The sequence below is a fragment of the Nyctereutes procyonoides genome, unplaced genomic scaffold (assembly GCF_905146905.1).
Source record: "Nyctereutes procyonoides isolate TBG_1078 unplaced genomic scaffold, NYPRO_anot_genome, whole genome shotgun sequence".
NCBI lineage: Eukaryota > Metazoa > Chordata > Mammalia > Carnivora > Canidae > Nyctereutes > Nyctereutes procyonoides.
In genome coordinates, this window is record NW_026575049.1 from 21,419,554 (window position 1) to 21,446,111 (window position 26,558).

The window sequence follows — 26,558 nt, forward strand, 5'->3', positions numbered from 1 at the left end:
GGCGACTCCAGCCTCTCTCCCTGTGTCTATATATGAAGTTTCACGGGGACACAGCACGGCCCATTCGTTCACATATCTGTGGCCGATTTCCACCTTCAAAAGCAGAGCCGAGTAGCCGCAACAGAGACCAGATGGCCCACGCAGCCTAAATATTTGCTCCCCGGCCCCTTAGGGGGTACGCCTGGTGATCTCTGCTCGGCAGCCCCCCACGTTCTAGAGACGTGGCCTAGCACCGGAGCGTCTGCCCTGCCTGGGGGACCCTGGCAGCCCTGGCGAGTGTCTTACCAATACAGTTGCCTAGAGCATCTTGTATAAAGCCACTCTTGCACTGTAGCTTGGGTCTGCAGCGGAAGGATCCCAGAGTATTCTGACAGATAAAATCGGGGAGGCAGTTATGAATACCACTCTCACACTCGTCAATATCTGGTACATCATAAAAAAAGGAAATTGTTAGCAAGAGTCCTGCCAGAAGCATCTCACAACATTTAAAAATCACAAGAAAGTTTTCTTCTTTCAATGCTCATTACTCAGACTACAATCCAAAACATTCCAATAGAGAAGTCTCAATTAAAAAAAAAAAAAAAAGAGCCTTAGTTAGCCAAATAAGTGCTCACAATGCTAAAGATTGAAAACTCTTTTTTTTTTTCTTTATTCCCCCAAGGCTCTTATGAGGCATACTTTCTGTTACATAATAAATAACCCAGGCATTTTCCTGGCAGTATATGGGATTTTTTTTTTTTTTTTTTGCACTTTAGGTTAAGTGCATGTTTAGTTTAGATAATAAGCAATGATCTTAGTGGCAATAAACACGGTACCTATAAACTTATTCATTCTGAAATTGTCACAACTTTTCAAATGTGAACAATGGGGATTGTCATGATCAGACATGTTGGCTGCTCTTCCCCTGAAGTTCGTGGCTGTCAAATGTTCAAAAGTGTATACTCAGCTGGCTGGGTCCCTGGGTTCTCAGGGCCCAAGCCGCCCAGCGAGGGTGGAGCAAAGTGAGCCTGCCCAAAGGCCCTCAGATGTCAGGAGGGTGTGCCTGGCTTTTGAGCTACCCTCGTAACTCAACCAGAATGTTCACACAAGTGGTTTTGTCATTCTGAAGGGCTGGAAACCCTCAGAAGAAAACTATGTTCTAATAGATCCTCATCAAAGCCTTATCTGCCAAATAACATCTATGGCTTGGCGGGGAAAAGGCCAGCAGCCAGAAATGTCATGTTTTTATGCAGCGGAAGAGACTATGCTTTGAACTTCAAGGAAGCCTGGAGTCAGATGGAAGGCAGCTGTTGTATAAAAAAAAAAAAAAAAAAAAAAAATTTTTTTTTTTTTTTTGCGGGGTGGGTAGAAAGTCCATGTGAGCACCTGGAATTCACCTCTGCTCTTGTTTTGAAATGATCCTGCCCTGAACCTTTTCAGAAGTGCAAACTCACCCTTGTCATTAACTCAACCTTACAGTAAAGAAGGTAAATCTTTATTAACAATATAGCTGGCCAGTGCCCCCCTAGGAAGTCCTGGGGCCCTGGGGCACCAAGGGAGCCCAGAGCCCCGGGAGCCGGTGCTGCCTTTAGCAGCACATCCTATCTACTCCTGGGGAGCTGAGGTGTGTAGGCTCAGAGCATGTTATACCTTTGCAGTCATTGTCCTCTGTGAGTTCATAGCCAGTCCCACAGCTGCTGTCTCTCTGGCAGCGGAAAGAGCCCACCGTATTGACACAGGACTCTCCGAGCCGGCAATTGTGGTTGCCCGTGATGCATTCATTGATATCTAGGAGAGACAGAGGCAAAGCAGGAGTAACCAGCCAGAACCACGGCCCCCCTGAGCTTTAACAAAAGGAATGTACCAGAAGGCATGGGGCAACTGGGTCCTAGCATCTGTGAAGTGCCCTCCACCACGTGCATATTCGGGATGGAAGGGGTACTGGGCACTCATTACCAATGGCATCCTCCCCCTGCTACGTCTCAGATCTATTGCTCCCTCTAAGCACCTGCTAAACACATGCCAGGCCCCGAACTGGAGTCATGTGATCATTAAGGCCTCCCCCAGGAGAGGCGATCACCTGCTTCCATCTCTCCCACCTCAAGAGGGGCTGAGGGACTTGCTGAGGGCCAGAGCCTGGTCAGACCCCAAAGCCAACCCTCTTTCCCGACACTGAATTCATATGTTCCTGGAGGAGAGCCGTGGCTGGGCGCCATGCACTGTAGACTCCAGGGAATGCTGTTCTTCACCCACAGATGGGGCCCCAACGTGCGCCAAGTGGGGCCTGCCCAGGTGTCAATCGGAGGCCGAGGCTCCCAGTGCGGCTGTGTGCCGTCGTGCTGTCGCTGGAGCTCGGTCACCATTACCTTCACAGGACACACTGTCAGGCAGCAGCTGGTAGCCCACGAAGCAAGAGCACACGACCTCCTCGCCCGTGTCCCGGCACTGCTGCTTGCAGGGCCCCCCGCCTGGGATCAGAGCAAATCAGAGCGAATGTCAGCCAGGAGCCCAACGCACACCAGAGACCTTCTGGGTTTCCGGTTCTGTTTGGACTGGGCCAGAGCAAACGCACTCAGGGTGGACAACATACAAAGGCAGGCTCCCCATCGTGGAGCCCAGCCTCTCTGGCCTCGTACCCCCTCCCCTCTCACGGGAGACCCCCAGGATCCGGCCCTGGGCAACCCCAGGGCTGCTGCTTCAGGTCTGAGCCCTGGTCCAACTAGTTGGCGGCATGCAGGGCCATCCCCGCCGGTTGTAGTGAGGCTGGGAGGGACAAGGCGGAGAAGCCAGTGATGCTGATGGCTTCGTGCTCAGCACAAACACGGAGCGGCAGTCCCGTGAGGACCCCCTCCCTGCAGAGGTGAGCTGTGATGGCCTCCTGGGTGGCCCTGCTACCTCCCCTCCACCCACGCTTCCCACGGGGCAGCTGAGTGATGCTCAAAGAGCAGATCTCCCCGGGACAAACCTCCACCAGCTAGAGCCGCTACCACAGTTCTGACCACTGCCCGGGGCCCAATGACCCCGGCCCGCCTCCCCAGCCTCTCCCTCCGCCCCCACCGCACCCCTCCCTGCACCATGGCCCACCAGCTGCGGTGGGTCTGGGTGTGCACATCTCTGCTCCTGCTGCCCAAATCTCCGTCCACCCTCACTCATTGCAAACCAGCTACTTCCTCCCCCAGGAAGACCCTCCCACCCACCCCCACACCCCCAAGGAGCTTTCTGGGCTCTCTGCCCTCCACCAGTCCCACCCCTACCCCCTACCCCGCCCCTGTGCCAACTGTCCCTGTTCGTTGACCACATCGTTTTGTGATTACACTGGCTCCCAATTAACGCTCCAACCACAGGCAGGGCAAGGCTCCGAATGAAGCTTCGGAGACGACTTGCCAGTCTAGACATGTGGGAATGCTCCGGGAAAGAGAAATAAAGTTTTATCATCTGAAAAACAAATCTGCCAGGCCCGTTGTGCTCACTTTACGTTTGCAAACGTCTCCCTTGCGAGACACGGATACGTGGACATGGTCTCTGGCACTGCCAGGGCTCCAGGACACAAAGTCAAGCAATACTCACCCCTCCCCAGATGGTCCCCCTCCCCGGAGCCCGTGTTTAGGGGGGTGCCGTAGTGGGGAGGCTTGTGTTGCCCGCTTCCCGCATGGCCTCCTCCCTGTGCACCCACCAGTCCCCGGCTTGGAGGGAAGAAGGAGATGGGGAGCCCAGGAGTGCCGGGGGTGGGGTGGGGCAGAGGGACCTCAGTGGACTCCAAGCCAAAGGGCTCTTCCCAGGAGAACCCGAGTGAAACGAGAGGTCAAGCTCCCAGTGGGATTAGTGCCACGTCCCCTGGAGTGGGGGACGGGTACCAGAGCCTCACCTCTGCAGCGGTCATTCAGGTACGGGTCCTCCTGTTCCTCCTCGATCTCCGAAATCTTGGCTGAGGGGAAAGAGGGGCAAAAGGGACATTTACCCAAACGCGGTGTCTCATCTCGTCTCTGTAGAAACCCGGAATAAATACTCCCCCTCCTTATAAATAGCAGGCAGTCGTGCCCATTTGGGGAGCTCGGTGCCCAAACAGCATGGGGGTCAGGCAACCCGCCTCACTTGCCTATTTCAGCAAATGCAGCCACGGCCCCCAGACCTTCAACGGTGCACCTGGTAAAGGCTTGTTGTCATGGGTTGAATGGGGTCTCCCCCCACGAAGATGTTGCAGCTCTAACCCCCAGCACCTGTGGCTGTGACCCTCCCCTGGGGCAGAGTGTTTGCAGAGGATGGAGCTAAGGGGCATTAGGGTGGGGTCCGAGAGGCCGTGTCTGTGTCCTTAGAGAAAGAGGAGGGATGCCTGGGTGGCTCAGCGGCTGCCTTCAGCTCAGGGTGTGACCCTGGGGTCCCGGGATCGAGTCCCACACCAGGGTCCCCGCAGGGAGCCTGCTTCTCCCTCTGCCTGTGTCTCTGCCTCTCTCTCTGTGTCTCTCATGAATAAACGAAATCTTTAAAAATAAAAAAATAAAAATAAAAGAAAGGGGAAACACACACGGAGGAGCAATGACGTGAAGACAGGCAGGAGATGCACCAGCCAAGGAGCACACGAGGCCACCAGAAGCCGGGAGAGCCCAGCCTGGATCTGCGGCCTCAGAGGGATGTAGCCCTGCCAGCACCTTGATCGGGGGCATCTGGCCTCCAGACCAGGAGACAGAACATTTCTGTTGCTTCAGCTCCTCCCACACCAACCCCAGTCTGCGGAGTCCCAGGAAATCCACTGCAAAGTAGCCGGGCATCAGCAGGGACTCACTGGGTGCACTCGGACAGGGGCCCGAGCTCTGCTCTGCAGGCCGAGCACTTGGCAGAGCCTTCAACAGGGCACCGGGAGACGGTGAGGGCGCGGGGCGCAGTGGGGTACCCTGATGTGATCTAATAGCATGGATTTCCACTTTAGTTCTGGGGGAAGAGAACTAGTCCCTTCGGCTCACATACAGCCAAGGGTGGGAGGGATCCCTACAAATCCCTGAAAGCCGTGCCCTGGGAAGTGGAAGACCCTTCTGCAAGCGAAGGTGACGGAGATCACAAGTCAGTCACGAGCTGACAGCAGGATGCGACAGCCCTGGGTGGGAAAGCGTAAATCAGAGCGCACCCCGATGAAGAAAAACAAGGAAAGGAAAGACGACCTAATGGAAACCATGGAAACAATATTCCTCCCAGTGTCACGTCCTCTTCCCTCTGCTTTCTGTATCTTCAGTGAGAGATAACACACCCACACCAGAGAAATAAACATCGTGAAGAAGAAACATTAGCAATTCTGCTATAAAATTCAATAGGGCAGGGACCCCTGGGTGGCTCAGCGGTTAGCGTCTGCCTTAGGCTCAGGACGTGATCCTGGGGTCCTGGGATCGAGTCCCGCGTGGGGAACCTGCTTCTCCCTCTGCCCGTGTCTCTGCCTCTCTCTCTCTGTGTCTCTCATGAATAAAACCTTTAAAAATATTCAATGGGAAGTAACCTATATACATGATGTACAAGGCATTTTTTTTTCCGGACGTTAAACTGCGGCCAGGGTCCCTACATAAACTTTTCACTTGGCCAGGAACTAAGCAAAAGACTTTGAGAGTGTGAATCAGCTCTCCCAGGTGAGGGGGCTGGGAGCGCCTTTGCTGAGGTTATTCAACTCGGGGACTCCTCACTCGCTTGAGGCATTATTCGGTCCAGGCCAAGGTGTAGGCCCTGGGGCGTCCACCAGGACGACCTGCAAGGAGCCACTTCTCGCCGGGGTGATGAGGCCATTGAGGTTTGCACGGTGTTCTGTGGGAGCCAGCAAGCCTGGCACAGACACCACCATTCCTGCCAGAAAGCAAATCTCGAACGTGGGCTTCCCCAGCCTCAATCTTCTGGTCTGTAGACTGGGGGTAACCAGTCGATGTCCCAGCACGGTTCCTCCCAAACTCTCTGCGGTAAAGGGACAGGGCTCTTTCCCCCATCTCAAGCCAATACTCTGATAACCTGTAATATAAATGCATTACCAGATAAACTAAGTAATGGAAATGGGCATCTTAGCCCCCATGTAGATGAAACAGACCTAAGTCATGCTATCATGTGCTTATACAAGTTCCTAAAGGTTTACACTGAATTCCTCTACTTATTTTGGCAGAGGCTGGCAGTGATCTGGGGACCCTCTGTGTGGCCCCGCAGCAGCACACAGTAGGCCCGCGATAAACCTTCCTGGAAGGAAGTCATGTCTGTGTCTGCGAGGAGGGAGGGCAGGGAGTACTCACAGGGCCTTTGAGAAAAGTCTGGTGCAAGAATTGAGGCAGATAGAAGACAGCAGAGAAATAAGACATCTGGAGCTGCAAAAAAGCTCAGAGATCGTTATGGAAACAAGACATAAATCAACAAAAATCCTCCCCAGTAACAGGAGAAATTCTCCACCAGGACGAACAGTTTGGGTTTGTTTAAAGTGAAAATGTCATCCCTGGTTTCAAAAGTCAAGGAGGGAGCCAGAATGTGGTTCCAGGCCTTCTTTCCGACTGAGATATCTGAAATCAGCCCCATGGCATCCATGAGAAATTAAAACCAAAGAGAGACTCGGTCCACTCGACCCAGGGCCACAAAGCCACGAGGGTCATGAGGCCGGGGTGACGGACAGTCCGACACAGGGAGAACGGGTCTGTGAGCTCCCCCGTCCAAAGGCCTTCCTGCCCTTTACCCACCACGGTGGGAAGCGGGAAAGGAGCCCAAAGTCACAGGGCAAGCCCGGGGCACGGCACATCCCACAAAGTTTCCAGGGTTATCTCCATTACAGCCCCGGAAACCACCACAGGAGAGGAAGAGGTTATTAGACAGACAAGAAGTTTCCTGAATCGTGTAACTGAGCCACGGCCAGAGGCTTCAGGATTCGTCTTGGCCCTGGACAGATGGAGGGTGGTGGACGCACAGCTGGGAGCACCCTTGAAGCTATTCTTGGGGTCACGCACCCCTTTGCTGAATAAGTACGAGTTGAAAGAGCACAGCCGGCTAGAAATGAGTGATACCCCTGCCCCGCTTCTTCTCGACACATCACTGGCACCAGACGGACAGAGAAAGGGCACTGGCCAGGGGGCGGAGGGCCAGCATCCTCCCTCCCGTGTGTGTCACCAAGTGACCTCAAGCACCAGGCCCTCATCCGCGGAATGGGAGCAACGCCAGCCACCACGCTGCCCGGGGCAGTGGGACAGACCGGGAAAGGTCGTGATGGCAAACATTCACAGAGTCACCCCAAACGCTTTATACTCACTCTCCCATATATGAAGCAGGACTATAATTATCCCTATTTCACAGATGAGGAAACTGAGGTCTGCATAAGTCAGTTTACCTAAAATGCATGTCGAGACAAGGACATGGACCCAGATTTGTCAGATCCCAGATCCCAAGCCTTCAGTCCCACCCCAGGGCCGTGGCTCTCAGAGGAGGAAAACAACATGAAACGGCTCCGAGAGCTAGAACCAGCCTCTGCTGAGTTAAGGCAACAAACAGTCAACGTGTGTACGCACGTTGTGTGGTCGTTCCCTTTACGTGTTAACTTGGTTGGGCCACAGTACCTAGATATTTGGTCAAACACCAGTCTGTGTTTACTGTGACAGTATTTTAGATGAGATTAGCATTTAAATCAACAGACTTTGAGTAAAGCCAATTGCCCTCCATGACATGGGTGGGCCTCGTCTAATCGGGTGAAGGCCTTCAGAGAAAGACTGATGTCCTCCAAGCAAGAAGGAATTCCGCCACCGGATGGCCCTTGGACTCATGCTGCAACAACAGCTCTCCCTTGGGTCTCTGGCCTTTTCGCCCAACCTGCAGGTTTCAGACTTGCCAGCCCCCACAAGTGAGCCAAGTCCTTAAAATAAATCTCTTCCTCTCTCTCCGTATATATACACATTCTCTTGTTTTTTTTAGGATAACCCCAACTAATGCACTGCCCGAAAGGGAGAAGAGGGGGAGATTACCTGCTTCTTGGAGGTCCCCAATGTCCCCGGGGGCGAAGTCTGCTGTCTCCTGGCCCTTGACGCAGCACGCCCGGAAGACCAGCCCACATTGGTAGCCGACCAGGAGTGTGTACTCGCAGCTCTGGCCCTGGGCCTGGGCCGCCCTCCCCAGCAGGCAGCAGTGGCAGCACCTCTGCAAACACAGGCAGACACCAGATGGAGAAGCCACACAACACAGCAGAGCCCCCTCGCCTCTCGGATCCCAATATCCACTCGGCCTGCACAACGACACTGCTGGGGCTTGGCTATCTCTTCCAAACGCTGGCAGCAAGCAGTTCAGCAGGCCAAGCCCGGGGCATCCTGACCCCCCAAACCTCACAGGTCCTGGTGCTGGGAGCAGCCTTCAAGGGGGTGCACCCAACATAGGCCCCACCACCAGCCTGTCCCACTCAACACCCCTGCTCTGTCTGGCTCATACACCTCCAGGAGGAATTAGCCATGACAGGGACCCTGTGAGGGTCACACAAGAGCCTCCTGCAGGTCCATTCCTTGTGTGGGGGCTAAGATTTCTCCCCCAGGCACAGAAAAATGAATATGCACTGGTCTCTTCCCTCCGATTCAGGTGGTTTGGGCAGCAAGAGGTGCATCGCACATTTGAAAAGCATGAGACCCTCAGGACAAGTCATCAAACGAGGGACAGAGTCACTGCCCAGAGTCACTGTCCGTCACCTGGACCCCCAGTGATCCTGAAAGTGATGCCTGAGTTCTGCGGACGGCATTTAGCCTGATTTATGAAAAGCCCCATTTCAGTCCTTACTGTCCTATCCTAGGAAAGGCACAGAACTTTCCAAAAGGTCCAGAGCGGGAGAGCCAGGAGGTGGGGCTCTGCTTGCATTTCCATGGGGGCTGATGGGGCTTCCATCCCGCCAGAAAGAGGGAGGCATCAGTTACCGCCTCCACCTTCCAGGGCATGAGTCATCCTTCCCGGAAACACAAATCACGCATCTGCCAAAGTGGCCTGTTTCTCCTCCCGTTAGAATATTCCAAGCCTTCTCTCCACCTCCCTTTTCTTTCTAGTCTGGGGACAAGGGCAGAGCTGTCTGGCAGGCAGACAGTGTCTGCAGAGTCCCGGCCCTGCCCGGGGAGGCAGCCGCTGGACGCTCTGGCTCCTGGCTCCGGGGTCCCCCTCTATGACCAGCCCTCCCTGCCCTCACCCCACCCAGCTCCCTCACACCAGAAGCCTCCTCCCATGGAGGCCCCCAAAGGCTGAGGGTGGGTGGAGGGGCTCCGGACCCTCAACTCCCCACGCAGAAGCCCCCTCCACCCTAGTCTGCATGAAGAGAGGATCCCCAGAAAGGATCCCACACCCTCCTCCAGGAATCCAGACTTCATTCCCATTCACGCTCCGTGAAATGGCTCCCCGGCCTTCCTGAGTGGGAATGGGAAATCTTCTTGGAAATGCACCTCCAGAGGCTCCCAGCTGACCAGGTTAAGTGTCCAGCTCCTCCTGGTTGGCCTTGTTTTTCTCTCTCAGTGGGTGGTGAGGGCGGGACAGCCCAGTGAATGTGTGGTTTGCAGGCCCCGGGAAGCGGTCAGGGGCTCCTCCTCCCTCACGCCAGGACGCAGACCTTCCACAGGGACAGAGGCCCTGAGGGGCCCGGCGCAGACCCAGGATGGACGACATCACCCTCGCAGAGCTTGCCTCCCCCTGGGCCCAACGACCCCACGCCGGGCCCTGCCTGGCCGGACGCCTGCCCTTGCCGGTCCTGACACTACCCCAGCCAGGCCACTGCGGAGCGTGGGCCTCTCTGAACCTCCCTCTTCTCTTCTAGGGCAGCTATGGAGGCCCCGTGTTATCAGAGGCCCCGGTGGACTGGGGGGTGGGAGGGGAACCATTCTGGGCTCCGGGTGGGCAGGAAAGCTGGAGGGCCTGCCTTGAACTTGGAGAGGCTCGGGTCCCCCCCCCCCCAGCCCAGGTAACCTCTGCCCTGATTTCAGCCTTCCTGCTGGAAGCCCAGGCACTGGAGGTCCTCGGGGCAAGGCTGGGTCCCTTCCTCCCCATCTCCCTGGTGTCATCCAGGGTTTTCTGACTAAACCGCAGGGGGCGGGGGACCAGACAGGCCCCTGGGCCCTCCTGCTGCTCTAAAGGACAGGCCTGGGCAGGCGTTGCAGGCAGGAGGGCAGCCAGGCCTCCCGCCGGGGACGGCACTGCTGGCGGCAGGACAGGTCTTCACCTTCACGAACGTAGCCTCCAGGCTGGTGTTGTCCCTGTGTGACGTGGCGCAGCTGTCTTGCTCGTTGGCCAGGTTGATGCCTGTGGCGCAGTGCAGCTCCTCCAGCTGGCTGTGGCAACACTGCTCCTGGACCATCCTGCGGGTGGAGGGCAGCCGGGCTGAGGGCAGGGCCCAGAAGGGTGGGGGTCCCGGGGGGGGCACACAGGGCCTGAGAGCAGTCGCCCCTCAGGGCGGGGGCCCTGTCATCTTTGGGCACCTCCCCTTCTCAACCGACTCCCACTTTCACACACACTAGGGCATACACTTTTGCACACACACACTCACTCCCGTGCATGCACACACACTCACTAGTGCACACACTCTCCCGTGCACACACACACACCAGTGCACTCCCACGCACATACACACACACTCGTGCACACACACATGCTCCGATATGCACACACTCCCATGCACTCACATACCTACACACAGTGCTCACACTAGCTTCCATGTACGTGCACACATACACACTGGAGCACATGCATGCTCCTATGTGCACACACACTCCCGTGCACTCACACACCTACACAGTGCTCACAGTCGTTCCCATGCACGTGCATACACACACACTGGTGCACACACACTCCCGTGTATTCACACACCTACACACAGTGTGGATACACTGTTGCACATGCTGCTCCTATGTGCACACACACTGCCATGCACTCACATCCCTACACACAGTGCACACACTCGCTCCCACACACACACACAGTAGTTGGCACACAGAAGGTGCTCAAGAAGCATACAATTAGAAAGACCGAAGCAGGTGGTGTCTGGGGGTAGAGTTGGGAGACCTCGATTCCTGTCTCTGAGTGTCGCCCTACAAAATGTTCCCACCCAGTTAAAAAGCCACCCCTTCCGATTGCTGACGCTGGACCAGACACCCTCACCCTTCACCACTCATCTGTCTCTTCCAGACTCAGAGGAAATTGCTCCCGAGGTGGAGGAGCTGCCTGAGGCCACGTGGCGAGGGATGGGGGCAACCGTGACGCGGGGCTGTCCACATGTCCTGGCCCTGCCGGGGGCTCCGGAAAGAAAGTCCTCGCAAACTAGAGGACGCCCGAGAGTAAAGGCTCGTGTCAGCAGAAGGACCATCACCTGCCAGAATTGGCTCCTTGGACACGGCTCCGGGCAGGGCGGGCTGGGCCACGGCAGGTGAGCGGGCAGGAGGTGCGTGTGAGGCCCAGGTACGGCTCCCACCAGACCCACGCCAACATCAGCAAGGGTGGGACGAGCCGCCCAACCACGCCACTCCAGAGAGAATGGGGTACCCAGCCTCGCTGTGCTGCTGACCAGCCAGGCTCCCCTGCCTGGGGGAGCAGCAGTCTCCCAGCCGGTCCTACCCCCACCTCCACCCTGCGGGGCTGGAGCTCTGCACCTGGCCTCCCATGTGCTTCCAGAACCACCTGGGGCTCCGGGATGGGCTCGCCTATGCTTGTGATACCACAAACTGCATTCGTGCTTTTTGGTGAATTTACAAATAATAGGTATACCACCAGAATGCCAGCAACAGCATCCAGACGGGCATCTGTCTACGCATGTTCAAAGACAGTGGCTGCACAGAAAAGCAGAGTTAGGGAGGATCGGAAGGCTCAGGCACTGTTGTTGGGAGTGGCCTCCATACAAAGCACTAGGGTAGCGCCTTGAAATATTAAATACACAACTGCCATGTGATCCAGTGATCCCACTCGTTAGTAAACAGCCAAAGGAGCTGAAACCAAGAACTCGAGATAGTTGCACACGCACATTCACAGCAGCATCATTCACAACAGCCAAAAGACGGAAGCAACCCCATGTCCACTGAGCAATGAGCACTGAGCCGAATGCAGTCCGTCCCTACGGTGGCGCACGACTCAGCCTGAACCAGCGAGGAGATCCTGCACCTGCCACCACATGCATGGACCCCGAGAACATCATCCTCAGTGAAATAAGCCAGTAACGAGAGGACAAACGCCGTATGTGTGCACTTGGGTGAGGAACCCAGAGTCCTCAAAATCACAGAGACAGAAGAGAATGGGGGTGGCCGGGTGCTGGGATGGAGGTTTGGTTTGGGAAGATGAAAACCTTCTGGAGATGGGTGGCAGCGAGGGCTGGCCTGAGTGTGCTGAACCACATGCCTAAAACCACTTCAGATGCTCAGTTATGTTATGTGTATCTCACTGCAATGAAAAGAAATTTGACTGCGTCCCTGCTGTGTGCCAGGCCCACGCCGAGGCTTCGGGGACCCGGAGTGGTGTCACCTGGTGGAGAACAGCCTCCTGCACCGAGGGGCTCCAGTGGCCGCGGCTCCTAGGCCCTGTCCCAGGGTGGCCAGTGGCAGGAGGAGCCTGGCGCGGGGCATCTGCACAGCGGCATCCAGATCCCCAGCCTCTCTGAGCTGCCAGCCACTCGGAGCAGCGACCTGGCCTGAAATCCCACCTGGCTCACTTGCTGGTCTCCTTCAAGCTCTGCCTCCAATGTGCCGCCTCCGTGAGGCCTTCCCAACCACTCAGTCTACAATCGTCAGCCTGCCCCAACCAGGAAGAGACCCTGCCTCAACCAGGAGGAGACCCTGCCTATCGTACCCGTTTTTCCTTTCCTACGACACAGGACACCTCCTCACACACCATATAATTAACTTATTACTTTATCATCTGTGTCCTCTCTGGAAGAAATTTTGTCTTTTCTGTTCCCCAATTTATCCCCATCTCCTGGAGCACAGTGCCTGGCACCTAGCAGGTGCAGATGTTTGTGAGAGTAAGAAACGAAGGCATCGGGTGCGTTAGTTGTGTTGAAAAACCTCAGCCTTGGATTCAGTGCGTATTCAAATTCCTCTGAGAGGTCGGTGGGCTACATTCAGCCCGAGGTTTTAGGCAACTTAACATTTATTTTATTTTATTTTATTTTTAAGATTTTATTTATTTATTCATGAGAGAAGGCAGAGATATAGGCAGAGGGAGAAGCAGGATCCCGCAGGAAGCCTGATGTGGGACACGATCCCAGGACCCCGGGATCACGCCCTGAGCCAAAGGCAGACGCTCAACCACTGAGCCACCCAAGCATCCCACAACTTTACATTTAGATACTGAGGAACGTTGGCCCTTAGTTCAGGGCAGGGTGCAAGGTGACATGCGCCTTGGGGAAGCATCAGAGCAGCTGTCTCCTGCCTCCCCCCAAGTGTGTCTCCTGTTAGAGGCTCCAGCAGAAGCTGAAGGCGCTCGGCCAGAGCCCACGGATGCAGGAGGCTCAGCTCCTCTGAGGTCCTCTGGGGTCTCTGCTTCCCCACCAAGGGGAGCTGACCTCACCGAGCCCCTAGGACCTCCTCCCCCGACTCTGCCCAGGAGGCTCTCCTGCCTCTGTTATTTCATCCCACCCTGAATGACATCTCCCTTTGAGCCAACAGCCCAGGCTCGGCCTCTGACCTCTACAGACGATGTGGGGCTCAAACCCCTGTGTTAACTGAGCAAAGGGGAAAACATGCAGGGGAGGCCTGGATAGGGAGCAAATGGTGACCTGGTGAGAGCCAGGCAGCTTGATACTAACACTTCATCAAGGGGCCCTGGCCCAAGTTCACCAGGACGAGGCAACCAGCCTCCTGGAGCCTCCGTGAAACAAAACGCTAGTCACTGCCCATCAGGGACCTGTAAGTGGTGTCCTGGGAGTTCAAGAACACGTTTTGAGGACATGGTGATGCAGAAATGTACACTGCCCACCAGGATTTCCGCAGGCCCCCGTGACCAGGTGAACTCCAGCAATAAGTCGGGGGTCGGGGGAGCCTGGATTTGCAGCTACATCTCCCACAGAGAGAAGAAATGCAGCTGTTCAGATGGTATTCCCTACATGTCAGGATTTCTCTTGAGGCATGTTCGAAATTTACCGTTGAGCAAAACATAGATCATGAACCAATACCTTCTGTGTAGCTAAGAAGGTATCTACTCTGTCATTTGGGGCCCATTGGGGATTAAAAATAACTCTGGAACATATTAAAGACTTTGGTTGGTAGAAGTAACTAATAGGGGCCCCCAGGTGGCTCAGCGGTTGAGCATTTGCCTTCAGTCCAGGCCATGACTCTGGGGTCCCGGAATCGAGTTCCACATCGGGCTCCTGCAGGGAGCCTGCTTCTCCCTCTGCCTGTGTCTCTGCCTTTCTCTGTGTCTCTCAGGAATAAATAAATAAAATCTTTAAGGAAAAAAAAAAGTCACTAATAAATTTAGTAATGACCGAAATCCAAATTCACAAGGAGGGCTCAGCAGCCTCTAGGTCTCTCTGACCTGAGGGGTGGAGAGGTTCGGCTGGCTGATGCCTCACTTTGAAAGTCTCTGATTTCAAGAAGTATTGATAATAGTGGCTCCCTGTTATGGCTTGAACTGGGTTCCCCCCCGAATACCACCCCCAAATCCTATGTGGACATCTTCACCCCCTCATAACCTCAAATGTGACTGTATTTGGAGAGAGGGTCTGTAAAGAGGTAACTAAAGGTGAATGACCATTGGGGTGGGCGCTAATCCTGTACGACCGGGGGCCTTAGAAGGAGATCGGGACACAGATGCATGTACAGAGGGTCGAGCCTGCGAGGACGCAGGGAGAGGACGGCCGTCTGCAGGCCCAGAAGAGGGGCCTTGGGAGGAACCAGCCCTGCACCCACCATGGTGCCGGACTTCTGGGCTCCAGAGCTAGGAAACCATAAGCCCCACAGTCTGTGTGGTGTTTGTGATGGCAGCCCGGGCAGACTGACACACTGTCTGGCTTCATGGTGCTGGATTTTTCCCTCTGTCAATGTCCCTACCCTGAAAGGATGGCATCACAGTCCTCCTTTCCCAGTTGGGGAAATTGAGGCTCTGAGCTGGCTCAGGTGGCACAGCCAGGAATCCAGCCCCGCTCCATCCAGCTTCCAGGGGACCAGGCTGTTCCTCGTGGGCAGTCAGCAAACAGAAGGCTCGGTGCTGACCACTGGCTTCGCACCAGCCCCTCTGACATTTGCAGCGCTGAGCCTCACTTGGGAGCCAAGCTCCCGGCTCTCACCCGTCAGATGCCCAGCACATCCTGACTGTGTGGCCTCCCACTCTATTCAACCAACCTTGTGTCCCATTTTTTCTTCCTTTGTTTGGTCTATAACGCTCTTGACTTTTCAAGAATTTCCTAAATCAAGATTTACATCGTCCGGCCATGCTGGCAGACTGCACGCGATGCTCGCTGCCAACATAAATGCAAAAGCCCAGAACGAGGTGGACGAGCCTTCCCTGCACATTCTTTCCATGGCAGTTCTCCGGCCAGCTCCCCATCACCCCCAGGGTGGCGCGGCTTAGCCTGGGATGGGAGGAGACCTCGAACTACCCAGCAAGGGACTGCTGTCGTGTCCTCGCCTCCCTGACGCTGGCTCCCCCGGCCAGCGGATCGGGGTTCAAATCCTACTGCCATCACCTACCCGCTGTGTGTGCAGGGGGGTTGGGGGAGCTCACGTTGCTCATCTGTAAACTGGGATTAACAACAGGGTTAAATGACGTAATGTGCAACAAATACACAGTGCAAAGGAAGCGCTTCGTACAGGCTTGCTATTTTTACTATTACGTTTACGGTGACAATCAACATCATCGATCTTCGTCGCTTACCCTAAGTTTACATTTTCCCAAAACTTGGAGGGACCTTCAGTTAATTTAAGGAAAGAGGAACGGTGGATCCAGGCGCTGTCTACTGCGTGAGAAGAACAAGCATCTGGGGCTCGTCTGTGTGTTCCGGGTCTGAAGGCAGCCCCTACTTTGACTTGCCAGGCACATGATCTCACCCGACCCCACAACAGGCCGCTGTGTGTTAGGAGGAACCTGACTTGGCCACAGGGCCCAGCGGCGGCAGAGAGAACGGCAAGGCTGGACATCTCTGCTCTGTGGCCCAGGGACAGGAGCGATGCCCCGGCCACCACAGGGCAGCCAGGCAGGGGGAGCCCAGTCCCGCTCGAGGACCTGGGAGCACAGAGGAAGGGGGAGGGGGTCACCCTCCACGCCTCCCACAGTGTGAGTGGACGTGGCCTGCACGCTGTCCCTCCTCCCCTGTTCTGCTAAAGGAACACCACGCGGGGAGAACGGTGGCCGCTGGCACATGTACCTGCATTCCTTGGATTTCGAGGTGTACGGCAGCGAGCAGTCCCTGTGCTGGGTGGCCATTTGTTGTCCGTCAGCACAGCAAGCCTCCATGACGTTGTCTGCGGCCACTGTGTGGGGAGAGAGCAGGGTGCCTGGTCAGGGGGTGACTTGCCATGAGCCCACGTGAGGGACCCTTTGATGTGTGGCCCCCATCCCATTGCCTCCGGCCCCCGCTACGGGCCAGGCCGGTCTGAATGGGCCTGGACACACCCGGCAGTCACTCCACAAATGTGAACTGAAAACCCACTGGGTCCTGAGCTGGAACTCACACCCGCTCCTTCCTAGAGGCCCGACACCTCCCAAATCCAGGCCTGATTCAGGGGGCTCAGCTCGATGCTGGGGATCCATGCTCCCCCAGGCTGAATCCCTGCTCAAGCCATGCTCCAGGGACCCTGCCCAGAGGGGGGCCTTGTCCAAAGTGGGACCTGACCAGACAGGGACCCTGCCCAGAGGGGGACCCTGCCCAGATGGGGACCCTACCCAGAGGGGGCAGAGGGGGGCCTTGCCCAGAGGGGGGGCCTTGCCCAGACGGGGACCCTGCCCAGACGGGGACCCTTCCCAGAGGGGGATCCTGACCAGATGAGGACCCTGCCCAGAGGGGGGCCTTGCCCAGACTGGGGGAGCCCTGCTCAGACGAGTCAGGATGGCAGCAAAGGGGTGCAGGTAACACCAAGATGACCCTTCGAGGGTCAGGGATGGAGGCAGCCAGGAGGTTCCCAGCAGGCTGATACTGGACACTAGAACAACCCAGGGGGGTCCCCTCCTGAGGGAAGGTCTGCCTGGTGAGTGGGGAGCTCACACCAGGGAGGAGAAGCAAGGCTCAGGGACAGGATGGAAATGGAGGCCTCACAAGCCCCTCGGGTGAGGAGGAAAGAGCCAACATTTCTAGACCAGCTTCTGGGAGCCACATCCGCGTTCTCTCCTTAAAGTTTTTTTTTTTTTTTTACATTTATTTATTTGACAGAGCGAGAGAAAAAGAGCACAAACAGGGTGAGTGGCCGGCAGAGGGAGAAGGAGAAGCAGATGCCTGAGCAGGGAGCCTGACACGGGAATCGATCCCAGGACCCCGAGATCACAACCTGAACTGAAGGCAGACGCTTCACCGGCTGAGCCCCCCACGTGCCCCTCTGCTTTAATTTTTGTAAGCTCCTAGTTAGCAAGGCGTCAGTCCTCATCGTACAGTTGATTTGTACAAGATCCTGTCCCCGTCCACAAAAAGGGCAGCAGAAGGGTCCACACGGGTCAAGCAGCAGATCCATGCGCACACTCACAGCCGGACAACGGCCCTCCAGTCCCCAGGCTGGCCAGAGCTCTGAAGAGGGGTGTCACCTGGAACCAGGGCTCCCAGGGGTCTCGGAGCTGCTCCCCACAGCGAGAGACATACCCCGGCCCGTCCTCACTCTCCCGGGGCTCCCCTAGGCCGGCAGAGCGAGTCCAAGCTGGTTTGGTGAAGAGTGACATACCACCCAGTCCGCTGCCACCCGGCCCCTCGTCCCCTCCCTGCCCCCTCCTCACCCCCCGAACGTGAGGGATTGGCCACGGGGCTGGGGCTCAGGTAAAGGGCTGGCATCTCGGGCCTCCCAGCGCCACAGCAGGAGCCCGGCCCCGGGACAGGAAGCCGCAGGGTAAGGGGCACAGTGTCCAGTGTTCCCATTCATGCATCCCCCACCCCCCACCCCTGTTCCTTCGTTGTCACCCTGAATTTAAGTCAAGTGCTCATGAAACACAGGACCTTACCTGTCGGAGGTAAAGTATGGCCTGTTGTTCATGAGTGTGACCCAGCCGGGAGGCTGATCCCCCCAACACCCCTCGAGCTGCCGAGCCCAGCTCCCCAGCCACCCCGGCTCCAGCTGGGCCCACCCAGCCCTCCCCCCCGAGGTGTCACCCTCGGGCTTCTCACAGCCCCTCTGGTCTCCAGCACCGCCCGCCCACTGGCTGGGTGCCCCCACTCCTGCAGCTGGCCACCCCCAAATATCCTGCAGGCTGGGCCTGTCTCTTGTCCTCGGTCCGTCGGCACAGAGCTGGCAAGAGCAGCTTCGGGGCTGAGCAGAAAGGGCACAAGCTGCTGGGGTCACAGCTCCAACCCCACCTCCGGCTCATCCTTGCTCTGTGACCCTGGCCTGGCGATGTCCCGTCTCTGAGCCGCAGCCCCCTCAGTGGTGAAGACGGGGCTTGAAGCGCCTCCGGAGAGATGCTGAGCTGCTAAAGGTCTGAGCACCCAGGGATTTGCTGGCCTGGTTCCCCGGTTCTCAGGGGCCACCCAGCCCCCTCAGTGGTGAAGACGGGGCTTGAAGCACCTCCGGAGAGATGCTGAGCTGCTAAAGGTCTGAGCACCCAGGGATTTGCTGGCCTGGTTCCCCGGTTCTCAGGGGCCACGGCCCCTGCCTGGGGTGCGGAAGCCCCCAGGGATGAGCAGCACCCCCAAAGCCTCCCTCCAGCCCCGGGAATGGCAAGCACCGGGGAGGCTCAGACTCCCACGGCCGCCTCAGCAGCGTGAGAACCTTGTGCCCTGAGCTGTGGAAACATTTGGAAATGATTCTCGCTGGGGAACCTGAGCACTTTGAACCTTCTTCTCAGCAGGACGATAAAAGTATTAAGTCTTTTGCTCAGTCCAGAAATTTGGAATGTCCCTGGAATGCTCCAAGCAGCCACAAAGCTGGAAGTTGTGCAAAGCAGAGCCGCCTGGGGGCCGCGTCTGGGGCAGGGAGGGGGAGTAGGGATCAGCATGCGCCGCCCCCCCCCCGGGGGAGCCTCACAGCCCTCTGGGGTCAGCTCATCCCTCTTGGGGATGCATCCCCATCAGCCACAGGGAAGCTCTCGCACAGCCCCAGCAGATGGGCGACAGAGTCTGCCAGGGCCCACGGCCGGGCTGGATGGTGACAAGGCAGGGGTGCAGGGACCAGACCCAGCAGGGTGTCACTGTCCTCATTGTAACAGGCAGCCCTGACACGTGATGAGTTTCTTCGATTCACCATCTCTTTCCCCCAGGAGCCCTTACCTCCCCTTTTATGCCACCACGCAGGGCGCAAGGGGTCACCTTGCCTGGCAGAGGAGGCATCTTTTCCAAGCCATGCCCCCCTCTATTGGCACCTCCATCCCTTCCTATATTTTACTCTCAAGGAATGAACAGCTCTGGGCTGGACATCTCTGTTCATAAACTGTCATTCCTAAAGTCCTGAGTATTTGCTTAGGCCAGAGAGGGAGAGGAGCTGGATCAAAGGGAAGACATTCTCCAGACTCTCCGAATAAGCAGGGGACAGCTGTCCTGAAGGCCTCCCTGCTCACATGGCCCTGCCAGCCCCGCAGCTGGAGCACCGCGACCAGGGTATAGGGCCAGCACCGGTGACCAACGGGTGGCCCTTGAGAGCTGGGCTAACTGGCCAAAGTTCATGGGTTTCTGGTCAAGGCGGAGGTGCTGACGTCAGGATGAGCTGAGAGCTAGGGCTTAAAGTCAGAGGGACCAGAGGGAGACTGCCAGCCCGTTTATCAAGCCCTCCGGAGCGCAGCAGTGCAGCGGGGAGGAAGGGGCAACATCAGGCAGATGGGGATTCGAGCCCCTGTCCCTCTACCCCCGAGCCCACTCTGCAGCTCACTGTCCCTGGAGCAAATTCCTGAAACTGTCTGCACCTCACAGGGGCGCCCCAATCTGTGAAATGGGGCTCAGACCACTGAGTCACAGGGTTCTTGTGGGCGCCCGGCACACAGAAGGCAGCCAGGGACTGTCCTACTCCTGTGTCTCCTCTAACCCTTTCACCACTGTCTTTAAAGCATATGCTGTGGGGGACGCCTGGGTGGCTCAGCGGTTAGCGTCTGCCTTTGGCTCAGGGTGTGATCCCGAGGTCCTGGGATCGAGTCCCGCATCGGGCTCCCCGAGCGAGCCTGCTTCTCCCTCTGCCTGTGTGTCTGCCTCTCTCTCTGTCTCTCAAAAATAAATAAATAAAATCTTAAAAAAACAAGATAAAAAAAAAACCAAGATAAAGCGTATGCCTTAAGTGTTTTGTCACCAAACTTGTCACCATCAGTGGCTGTAGGTATGGAAGCTGGACTTCAAAGATAATTATGAACGGAAGAAGCCAAATGGAGCTAAGTCACCACACAGGGATGGGAACATAAAGGCTAGGGCGTCCTCATCCCCCCAGGACCATGCCTTGCCCTCCCCACACCAGGGGGAGCGCTCAGCTGTCACTCAAAATCCCCGATGCTTTCCAGGCCAACCTCTCGCTCTACTGCTCCTGGGCCTTGGCTCTGGCCCCTCGAGGCTCTGGTCCTTCTCCGTCCTGCCCTATCACCTGCTCACCTCCAGACATCACCCAGCTCTGTCGGGATATCCTTCATCATCATGCCTCCCCACCATCACTGCCATCGCTCAGTGAGTGCTTGTCGCTGAGGGCTCACTGTGTGCTGGGCCCAGCACTTACCTCGACTCTCACAAGACCCCCAGTGAGGCCAGTTCATTATGTTCCCCATTTTGCATGTATGAAAATTGCAGCTCAGAGAGCTTAAGGAACTAGCTCAAGGTCACACGGCTGGGGGAGGTGAGTGGCAAAGCCAGGCATCAGGTTTGGTTCTGACAGCCTCCAAAGCTGGTCTGGTCTGCCTCCTGGCAAATTAGGAACTCCTCTGGGGCAGGGATGGTACCTCTGCCCTCCCGGTGACCCTGTAGCATCCGCCCACACCTGGCACAAACAGCGAGGCTCAGTATTAGTTGAACGGGACAGACTGGCCACAGGCATCTTAACCAGGCCGGATCTGCAAGACTGTCCCTGGAGTACAAGGTTCGCCTGCAAACACACCTCTTCACGGGGAGTCAATGACTCCCTGGAATAACAACTGATTGGGGCCTACAACCCCTTAGTGTGGGGCTGCTGAGAGCCCGGGACACGCTGGGGCCATGGGTCTGAGACTCCAGAATTACCACTTTATTGGCCTTAGAGACAGTTGCTACCCAACCCATCAGAGCTGCAGGGAAAGGAGGGGTCTCACAGACAGAGGGGAACCCCCTGCAGAATTCTCCAGAGTCATGGCTCAAGGTGTCAACAGGTACCATCTGCAGCAGGCTGGTCTTTCACGGACATGTGCATCCCATCCAAGAGAAGGTTTGTTATTAACCTATGTTCTGAAACAAAAAAGCGCCCCCCCCCCACCTTCCCCTGGGCTCTTCCCAAGCATTTCCTTTCCCTGGGGCGGGCCCAGGGTCTCTAAAGCACCAAGGCCAATGTCACTCCCACCCCCGACACACCTCTTCCAAGACCCATCGCAATAGGGACGCCGCTGTCTTGCTGTTTTCATCCTTGTCCCCTTTTTTGTGAACAAGCTTTACTCTGGGGACGAAAATCACATTAGGGCAGAAAGGAGGCATGGTGGCCCAGGGAAGAAGTGCTAGGTAGGGAGCCCAAGCTGGTGTCCCCGCCTGTCCCTGCTCTGTAGCAAGGGAAGAGCGGTCACTATAAACATTTGCCATGGGCCACCCGGGGTGGCTCAGCGGTTTAGAGCTGCCTTCAGCCCAGGGTGTGATCCTGGAGACCTGGGATCGAGTCCCACGTCGGGCTCCCTGAGTGGAGCCTGCTTCTCCCTCTGCCTGTGTCTCTGCCTCTCTCTCTCTCTGTATGTCTCTCATAAATAAATAAAATCTTAAAAAAAAAAAAAAAACATTTGCCGTAACCTGCATAGATAGTCTGAAAACCTGCTACGCACCATGTTTGGATGATAGAGACCCCAGCTTCCTGTTCTACTAAAGCCACACAGAGCACGACAGTCTGGACCATTGCTTACCCTTCCTCGTGCCTGGAGAATAGTGGCTACACGGGCGTCTTTGCGTTAAAATGACCTTGGCCTACCCCACAATGGTTTAAAAGCCGAGAGCCTAATTATGAACTAAATGCTCCGTTTAAAGTTTGGTTGTTGAAGACGTCGTGCTCAGTGAAGTAAGCCGGTCAGGAAAGGATCAAGCCTGAGACTCCACCTACGAGGTCCCTGGAGGAGCCACAGTCAGAGACGGAAAACAGACGGTGGGCGCCAGGGGCTACGGGACAGGGTGGGGGGTGGGAGCTGTTCCATGGGCGCAGAGCTTCAGTTTGGGGAGATGAAAACATTCTGGGGGCGGGCAGGGTGATGGTTGCACAACCATGGGAATGTACTTAATGTCACCAAACCGTGCACTTAAAAACGTTTAAAATGGTGAATTTTATGTTATGTGTATTTTACCGCAATTAAAAAAACACACACACATTTAAAAAAATTGATTGAGTGTTTGGGCACCTGGGAGGCTGTCGGTTAAGCATCTGCTTTCAGCTTAGGTCGTGATCCCGGGGTCCTGGGATCGAGTCCCATATCGGGCTCCCTGCTCAGTGAGGAGCCTGCTTCTCCCTCTCCCTCTGCTGCTCTCCTTTCTTGTGCTCTCTCTCTCTCTCTCTCTCCTAAATAAATAAAATATTTTTAAAAAATAACAATAAATTAAAAATACTATTTAGAGACAGTTCCCCCTGTAGCAGTTTGGTGGCGGCTACAGGTTTGTACATAGCAAGCCAGGTGACCTCAGGGAAGAGGTGAAATGTTAAGGAAAGAAAGCAGAGGGCAGGGCTCACTCTCTACCCTGAGCAAGAGCCTAGGGAAGGCTTTTGGGGGGTGACAGGGAGGCCATCCTTCTGGCATCATTTCCCCAACCACATACATTAAGAATTCAGCATTGTGGGCAGCCCGGGTGGCTCAGCAGTTTAGCACCGCCTTCAGCCCAGGACGTGATCCTGGAGATCTGGGATCAAGTCCCGCGTCAGGCTTCCTGCATGGAGCCTGCTTCTCCCTCTGCCTGTGTCTCTGCCTGTGTGTGTGTGTGTGTGTGTGTGTGTGTGTGTGTCATGAATAAATAAATAAATAAAATCTTTTTAAAAAAAAAGAATTCAGCATTGTCAGTGCAAGGGAAAGAGAGAGAGGGGGAGCCCAGGCAGTGGTCTGCTCGGACAGGGGATATACAGCTGGGCCAGGGGGCCGGGGGATGGGAAGCAAGAAGAGAACAGGGTGACACCTCCCACTGGACACCACATCTCACTGGCACCAACCATCAAGGATTTCATGGCGGTGGACAGCGTCAGGCCAACCAGCAGTCATAGACTGGCTGGCAGCCCTTCCAGAAGGACATCGATTCACAGAAATCCCATGCAGAGACCCCACCACATCTGAACAGCCCTCAGCCACATGGAGCAAATGAGGCTTCTTTTATCCCTAACTCCTGGGAGCGATGCCAATATCGATGACGTCACCCTCAGGTGAGCCCACGCTGGAGGCCCACCCATGCCCAATGCTGGGCCGCAGGTGCTCTTAAGAGAAGCAGGGCCTCCGGCAGTCTACAATCTTCTCTCTTGGACCACTTCCCTCCCTTCTGAGCAGAAGCTTTGATGGAGCACACTTTTAACCTCTGGTTCCTTGTAATCCAACTGTGAATTAGATCCACAAAGCATTACACTAAATATAAACGAAGAATAAGCTCTGCTGCAAAATCTTATTAGCCTTCGACTCAGATATTCCAAGGGAGGTGATGTGTGGGTTAAAACTGCCCAGCCCTGGACCGGTCTCCACCTCACTGAGCCTCCTCTTCCCTACCTGTCAAGTGGGGAGGTTACAGTGTTGGGCTGGGAGGCTGGATGGGATAATCCAGGCAAAATGCTTACATCAGGGTCAGACCACAGAAAGAGTCTTCGAAATGGAATCATACAGTCACACGAGTTACTGCACCAGGAATGGGAATGGGAAGAGCGTTCTTCTTCACGGGAATCACACACCTCTCCAGACCGACACATCGCCTCGTGGCCAACACCCCACCACCTCCCTTCAGGGAAGAGCCACACCTGCCAGAAATAACTGATGAGCATGTGGACATAGCCTGGTTCACCAGCTTCAGATACCACCTGTCACCTGAGACAGCAGCTAAAACTTCTGGGTGAATTAGGGCTTCGTAAAGACTAGAGGGCAGATTGTGAGTCCTGGTGGTTTTGATGGACGCCAAAGGCATGCTAAGTGTTCAGGGCCACACTGCGCCTCACGGTCTAGAGCAGCACATGTTCTCATCGAGTGGTAAAGACATGCATGTTCTTCCCAACACTACAGATACTGGCTGACACTTAGAGGGCTTCTATACTGCTCCTTGGGTGGAAGCTTCCAGAATGTCAGCCTGCCATCTATTGTCATCATCACAGGGGCTCCGGGCAATGCTGGACTGGCCCATGAGCAAGTGAGAAGTAAGCCAAGTTGCTTCGTGTGGGGCGTTACGGTGGGACATGCCCAGGGCTGGAGCTGCAGAGGCCCCGGGGTCTGGTCACAGCTCCACCAATGAGGGTCCTTTCACTTGGCACAAGGCCAGGCCTCAGTCTCCTCATCTATAAACTGGGTGGAGAGAAGTTAGCCTGCAGTCAAGCGAAGGCTTTCCAAACCTCGCCACACATATGGACACCAGTCTGACAAAATTCCCACTGGATTGCAACAAAATGGGAGAGAAAGGAAATGGCCAAGGGAGGTTTTCCACAAACCAGCCTGATCCCACTTAAAAGGCCGTCTTTTATTTATTTCTTTTATTCGGAGACCCTGCCCCTCCAAACATCCTGTATGTATATGGAATGGTGGTGCTGGTGATTGGCTGGATCTCTGCTTTCTATTTTAATAGTCTTGTTTGGCAATACAAAAAAGTGACAAGCTCTGGTGCATAAATGAGAAGGTGCGGCATCAGAGGCTGGCTAGCAAGTCCATTTTCTTGCTTTTCTTGTACAAGCAACAGGAAACTGCGACCAAACAGAAAACCCTGGAAGGCTCAGCCCACCCCTGCCAGGGGCCCTCCCCAACCCTTGGCCACTGCTCTCATGCTGTCCCACTTCCTCTGTGCATTCAAAACACCCCTCCGCGGCTGGCTCAGTTGGTAGAGCACATGACTTTTGATCTCAGGGTTGTGAGGTCAAGCCCCACGTTGAGTGTAGAGATTTCTTAAAAACAAAATCTTAAGAAAAAAGAAAAAAAGCCCCTCTTATGACCCTTCCATGTGCAGGCTGTGGCTTGGGGAGAGGGATCCAGAGGTGGAAAGGCAGGAGGAGACTGTCCTCATAGGGACAGCCCAGGGAGACACCAGGTAATTGTCACTGGGGTCTGGTGCCTGGTACCTCCACATCCCCTGCAGGTCTAGGATAAGGACGGAGCCATCTCCCCCTTCAGGGGCACCTGACCGGCCCAGAAGGTGGGAGGGTGGGATGCTGGAGTCTGCTCTCAGGGCTCCACACAAGGGCAGCAGGTGCCTCAAACCATCACACACAGCACGTGTCACAGACAGACAGGGGTCTTGGGCAGAGAACCAGCGACAGGAGGCAGCACGAGAGAGGGACCAGAAGGCACATCTCTGGGAAGGAGAGGAGAGGCAGCTCCCAGATCGCTCCCTCCAGGCAGTAACCTCCTGCGAGCGACCAAGGGCAGCGGACACGGGGGCCGTCCTCACCCCCTGACGTCTCTACGGCAGCCCACCCTGCAGGGCCATCTCCCCTGGTTGCCCCCTGCACTCTCTGGCCACCTGTCATGTGTCCTCTGCACCTGGCCTTTGGAAGCTGGAGCTGGGTGGTCCCGTGTCCACTCCCTTCCTGGGACCAGCTCATTCACACCCACGTCGGTTCAAAGGTCTCTTCCTCCATAAGTCTTCCCCAACTAACCCCCTCCACACGCGCACAGTTCCATGCTCCAGGGTCTCTGTGCACCTCGAACTTCCCAGCACCAGCACAAATGATTAACTGCGTGTGTACTTAGTGCCATGAGGGCTGGGACAAGCTCTGCACCCTGCCCCACGCCGGCCTCTGAGCAGGCCCTCAATCGATTCCTGTAAAAGAACGAATGATCTCATGGCATCCTGGCAGCTCGAGGAAACAGGGGGTCAGGGAGAGATTAAGCAAGTCGCCTGAGGCCACAGAGCAAACACAGAGGTGGCCTTGGAGTCTGGCTTGGACTCTAAAGCTCACACACACTCCGGTAACACGCGGAAGGAAACTGGCTGCCGCCGGAGCAGAACTTTCCAGAGTCAAGACTTCCAGGCAGCAAGAGAGAGGAGGAGGTTTGCTGCCCTGCTGTTCCTAAACACAATTTGAGGGGGGGGGGGGGGCATGAGTGGCTCCGTGGCTGAGCATCTGCCTTCGGCTCAGGGTGTGATCCTGGGGTCCCAGAATCGACTCCCCCATCGGGCTCCCTGCATGGAGCCTGCTTCTCCCTCTGCCCGTGTCTCTGCCTCTCTC

The 26,558-nt window shown here is 55.9% G+C and overlaps 1 protein-coding gene across 2 annotated transcripts in view; it reads right to left on the reverse strand.

Annotated features, from left to right (window-relative positions):
* FBLN1 (fibulin 1) overlaps positions 1 to 26,558 on the reverse strand; it is a 102,925-nt gene that overhangs the window by 69,578 nt on the left and 6,789 nt on the right. For both annotated transcript variants that reach the window (XM_055329036.1, XM_055329037.1), the window contains exons 2-8: positions 16,271 to 16,376; positions 10,148 to 10,283; positions 7,935 to 8,106; positions 3,845 to 3,904; positions 2,346 to 2,447; positions 1,630 to 1,767; positions 286 to 423 (exon numbers count right to left, since the gene is read on the reverse strand). In XM_055329036.1, the coding sequence (XP_055185011.1) occupies positions 286 to 423; positions 1,630 to 1,767; positions 2,346 to 2,447; positions 3,845 to 3,904; positions 7,935 to 8,106; positions 10,148 to 10,283; positions 16,271 to 16,376 (852 nt within the window). The remainder of the gene's footprint in view (positions 1 to 285; positions 424 to 1,629; positions 1,768 to 2,345; positions 2,448 to 3,844; positions 3,905 to 7,934; positions 8,107 to 10,147; positions 10,284 to 16,270; positions 16,377 to 26,558) is intronic.